At 34.7% G+C, this 5,017-nt stretch overlaps 1 protein-coding gene across 1 annotated transcript; it reads left to right on the plus strand.

Annotated features, from left to right (window-relative positions):
- Positions 1-2,867: 2,867 nt before the first annotated feature.
- LOC113752312 (polyphenol oxidase II, chloroplastic-like) lies at positions 2,868-4,697 on the plus strand. The gene has a single exon (XM_027296428.1). The coding sequence runs from the start codon at positions 3,300-3,302 to the stop codon at positions 4,695-4,697; it is 1,398 nt and encodes a 465-aa protein (XP_027152229.1). The 5' UTR covers positions 2,868-3,299.
- Positions 4,698-5,017: the final 320 nt, after the last annotated feature.

The following is a 5,017-nucleotide window of genomic DNA, read 5'->3' on the forward strand; positions in this document are numbered from 1 at the left end:
GATCAATTGGTTTGTTAATATTCAAATTACTTTTTTAATGCGATTAATTTTTTTAGTGGCATTTGAAAGTGTTAGAATAGCTTTATATAGTGGCATTTGAAGTGCGATGGCACGCTTGCAATTGCCATTAAAATTTCATAAAGTGGCAGCTTCTCATACCATGTAGTATTATTTTGGAACCAATGGCCCTTTGGATTGTTAGTTAACACTAAAGACACTAAATCTTGGTAAGGTAAGAGATCATGGGTTCAAATTTTGTCTCCCATCAATGTATTATTATATGTGATTTTTTTAAATTCATACGATCTGATGATGTATCAGTTTCCATTGGTTTCTCTAAATTCCATTGAACCTCTCCCCCCTTAGTATAGATTAAAATAGGAATAAATTAGACTAATTGTTGTCGTCTGATAAAATAAAAAAATGTAGTATTATTTTGTGCCACTGGACAGTAGTCGCCAACAAGAAAATGTCACTAAATAAAAAAATATCACTAAAGTATGCATAAATTGCCATTTTTTAATGTCATTAGAAAAGAATTTTCTTCTAGTGTACAAATAGTAGTGAAATAAGAATCTTAGGGAAATTATTTGAATTATTTTCATTTTATTCCCAAAGTTACTTTCCCCAAGTTTCTGAAAATTTTGGATTGTGATCTTTTGGACATATATTTTTACATTTTTTATGAATGTTCTTTCTATATAATTTATAATTTTTTTTTGTAACCTTACATACATCACATCCTTAAAAAATGTTATTATAATTTTTTTCCAAAAATTCTCCAAAAATTGCAATCCAAATGGGGTCTAATGATTTCAATGAATCATACAATATCAGGGTACATCGAGACATTGTCAAATTGTGGGATGAATTTTACAACCATTATTGAAATGACACTAATGATCACTTTACTTGTGGTCCTTGAATCTTAACCCAATTATTCAAAATCTACAATAGACATTTGAAAAGGTGTCTGTAGGCCATAATATCGCGCCAACTCATCCACGTATGTGCATGCATTTGTCCAATCAATGGATATCTTTAGATAACTTTTTTTCCATTAAACACTCGGCTAGCCCCAGGTGGTTTAGGTAACTTGCTTTTTTGCTTGTTTTAGAATTTTTTATAAAAAAATATCAATTACGAAAACACTTTAAAACAATCACACAATTTGAAAAATATACAAGAAAACATGAAATAGGCACTGATGGTGGGAGTCGGTATTGGTGGTAGGTGGAGTTTGCCGTGGCGGGGGAGGGGAAATTATTAATTTTGAATTAATATTAATATTTTTTAAAAATAAGTATAGTAAAATTTTAAATAAACAGTTTCATTTGGATTGGTCTACTTTTTAAAAAATAATGTTACAGTAATATAAAAATAAAAACAACTCAAAAAAAATTTCATCCATGCAATAAATCAAAAACAACTCACAAATATACACAAAAAAATTTTACAATATTTTTCACACACTATCACCACCCACCCACCACCACCCTCTTCCTCCTCCTCTCTTCCCCTCCCCTCTTCCTCCTCTCCTCGACCAGATCCAGGGGAGGAGGGGAAGATTGAGGGGAAGGGGAGGAGGAAGACGAAGGAGAAAGGAGGAGAGAAGGAGTGGTGGCGGTTGTGGTTGTAGGTGATAGTATTAATTTTTAAAAAATATTCTAAAAATATTTTAAATTTAAAAAGTACTTCAAATTATATTTCAAAAACTCCTCCAAAAAATCACAAAAAAAATTTTATAGTAAAAATTTTTCAAACACACTACTACAGTAAAATACTTCAAAAATATTCTAAAAAATAACTAATCCAAGCAGACCTACAATATCCAAGTAGACCGTCGTTGAACGAGTTTTGCTTTTTTATTCACCGCATTTATATTCGATCGAAAGATTGCACTTAAATATCAAAACTATATTATCTATTTTCCTTTTCTTCTCAAAGGTATTGAAAAAGTTTTTAACTTAATAATTCGAACGAAAAATATCATATTGTATCAAAATAATCCAAACAATACAAAATTGGCGAATTGAATTTTTTTACTATTACTCAAAGCACTATAATTACTTTGCTTGTGGTCCTTTATTCTCCAACAACATATTAAAAAACATACGCTCCATTGGATTAACTATTTTTGGAAGTATTTTTGAAATATTTTACTATAGTATTGTATATGAAAAACTTTTATTATAAATGTTTTTTGAAATATTTAATATATTGTATAAATGAAATATTTTTTGAATTATTTTGGTTTGTATATTACTATAATATTATATTTAAAAAATTTGTTTTTGAAAAATAGGTAAATCCAAATAATTGATAAGAGAAAAAAGGGATCCTATGGGCTATAACACCACACGAACTTATCCATGCATTTGTAGAGTTCTGCTGTCCAGACTCAGCATTTATGCATTTATACATTATCGAAAGATTTCTTTCTGCTCTCCACTATCCGCATTAATTAGACCATCATTCTCGAATGGGTTTGGACAGGTGCTTTTAGGTTTCTATGCAATTTTTTTTTTTGTAGCAACGATAGGATTTCTAGAACCTAATATAGTCTAATCTAAGGGAGGAGGGGGAGGGGGACTCGATGTGACTCCATCGAATATGACCAATTAAAATCGTCACAAATTATAATAATTTTTTGATGGGAGGCAAGGATCGAACCCTTGATTTCCCGCACCACCAAGACTTTTAAAGATTTCTATGCAATTATTTGATTGTGTATATTTTACACAATCTGACATACACTAATATTATTAATTTAATATATGAATAAAACTACATTGATAAACATACACCAACATCTAATAAAAAAACAGAAAAATGATATTAACACTTCCAAAAAAGTTTCTAACACTCCATCCTCCCTTTAAAACATATAGAGAGGATGGATTGCAGGAAGAGCACAAAAAAGGGACGGAATGGAGGATAGAATGCTGGGGACTCTCTTTTTTTTTTTTTTTAAAGTGCCAATAAGATCTCCCAAAAAGTATCAAACCTCAATTGTACTTGCTCCAATTCCCTTCAAATTGTGTAGAATGTTATTGATCCTATTGAATTAATGCAGCAGTCATCATAGACTTTGCGACTGACCTTGCATCCTTCTTCATTTACATCCACCAAAGAACACCAATAACCAACCTAGAAAAAAAAAAAAGAAGAAGAAAAACACCACTAGCCACAATCACGTGTTTAACATCGGTGACACGGGGTCGCCAATTGCTTCAGTATAAGAATAGGAGCTTCCCTTAGCTTCTTTGCTACCACATTCCCCTAAAGAAAAGCGGCCAATGGCATCTCTTTCAACTCCCCTTCAAAGCTCCACTGCCTACTCCTCCTCCTCCACTCTGTCCTCCTGCCCTTTCTCTATCAAGCCATCACAGTTTTACCTCAGTGCCAAACGTAACTATCATCAGTTCACGGTTTCATGCAAAAACAATGAAAGCCATGAACAAGTTAACAATCTTGATAGGAGGGATGTGCTTTTGGGCTTGGGTGGCCTTTATGGCGCCTCAAACCTCATCATCAACCCTTTTGCCATGGCAGCTCCTATAGCCGCCCCAGAAATCACCAAATGCGGTCCACCGGCGGACTTACCTTCAGGAGCAGTTGTCACTGACAATTGCTGTCCGCCGGTGCCCGGCAAAGTCATTGACTACAAACTCCCTCCACCACCTAAGGTGAACCGTTTTAGGCCAGCTGCTCATTTGGTCAAGAAAGACTACATTGAAAAACTTAACAAGGCGGTCGAGCTCATGAAAGCTCTGCCAGCTGATGATCCCCGTAATTTTACCCAACAAGCAAATGTTCATTGCGCTTATTGCAACGGTGCCTACGTCCAATCAGGCTCTGATCAAGAAATTCAAGTCCATAACTCGTGGCTATTCTTTCCTTTTCATAGATGGTATTTGTACTTCTATGAAAGAATCTTGGGAAAGCTAATAGGCGATCCCAGTTTTGGACTGCCCTTTTGGAACTGGGACAACATTGGTGGTATGACCCTACCGTCCATATTTCAGGACCAATCGTCAGCACTGTATAACCAAAATCGTAACCAAAGTCATCTGCCACCAACAGTCGTGGACTTGGGGTATAATGGTACGGATACAGATGCAACAGACATAGAAAGGATAAAAAACAATTTGGCGATCATGTACCGTCAAATGGTCACTAATTCCACCACTGCCAAAGATTTCTTTGGAAAGGAATACCGGGCCGGCGATACGCCCAGCCCTGGTGCAGGGTCCATCGAGGCCATTCCCCATATCCCAATCCACAGGTGGGTCGGCGATCCAAGGCAGACAAATGGTGAAGATATGGGTAATTTCTACTCAGCTGGAAGAGATATTGTGTTCTATAGCCATCATGCAAATGTGGACCGGATGTGGACAATTTGGCAACAATTGGGAGGTAAAAGGAAGGAGGTCCCCGATCCAGATTGGCTGAATGCTTCCTTCATTTTCTACGATGAAAATGCTCAGCCTGTCCGCGTGAAAGTTGGTGATTGTTTTAGCAATGATAAAATGGGATATATTTACCAAAAGGTGGATATTCCTTGGGTTAAGAATAAGTCCTTATCTGTTATCTTCAAGTCGAACAATTGCAATAATAAGATCCAACAAATCAATTTGGGTTTTGCATCCTTTTTAGACAACAAATACTTGATAGCAAAGTATCATTATAGATAATAACTTTAGAACCAACAAAATAAGAGCAAAACTTTTCAAAAGCAAATACAATAGTTAGATACTCTTTCTTAGTATTAGCATAATTCACATGTACTTCATTAAGAACTTTACTAGAACATTAATTCAAAAGGTAAATTCTAATCAAGTGCAATGATTATAGGTGCTGATGTAAACACTTCCTTTATCTTATTAAAAGTTTCAAGACAAGCATCAACAAAGACACAAACTACAACTTTAGGCAACAAGGCACATAAAGGTTTAGTTACATTGAGAAAATCTTTTATGATTCTTCTATAAAATCTAGCATAACCAAGAAAACT

This window comes from Coffea eugenioides, chromosome 11 (assembly GCF_003713205.1).
Source record: "Coffea eugenioides isolate CCC68of chromosome 11, Ceug_1.0, whole genome shotgun sequence".
NCBI classification, from domain to species: Eukaryota; Viridiplantae; Streptophyta; class Magnoliopsida; order Gentianales; family Rubiaceae; genus Coffea; species Coffea eugenioides.

Excerpts from the sequence above, each read along its gene's own strand:
- LOC113752312 (XM_027296428.1), top strand. The coding sequence starts at position 3,300 with ATGGCATCTCTTTCAACTCCCCTTCAAAGCTCCACTGCCTACTCCTCC.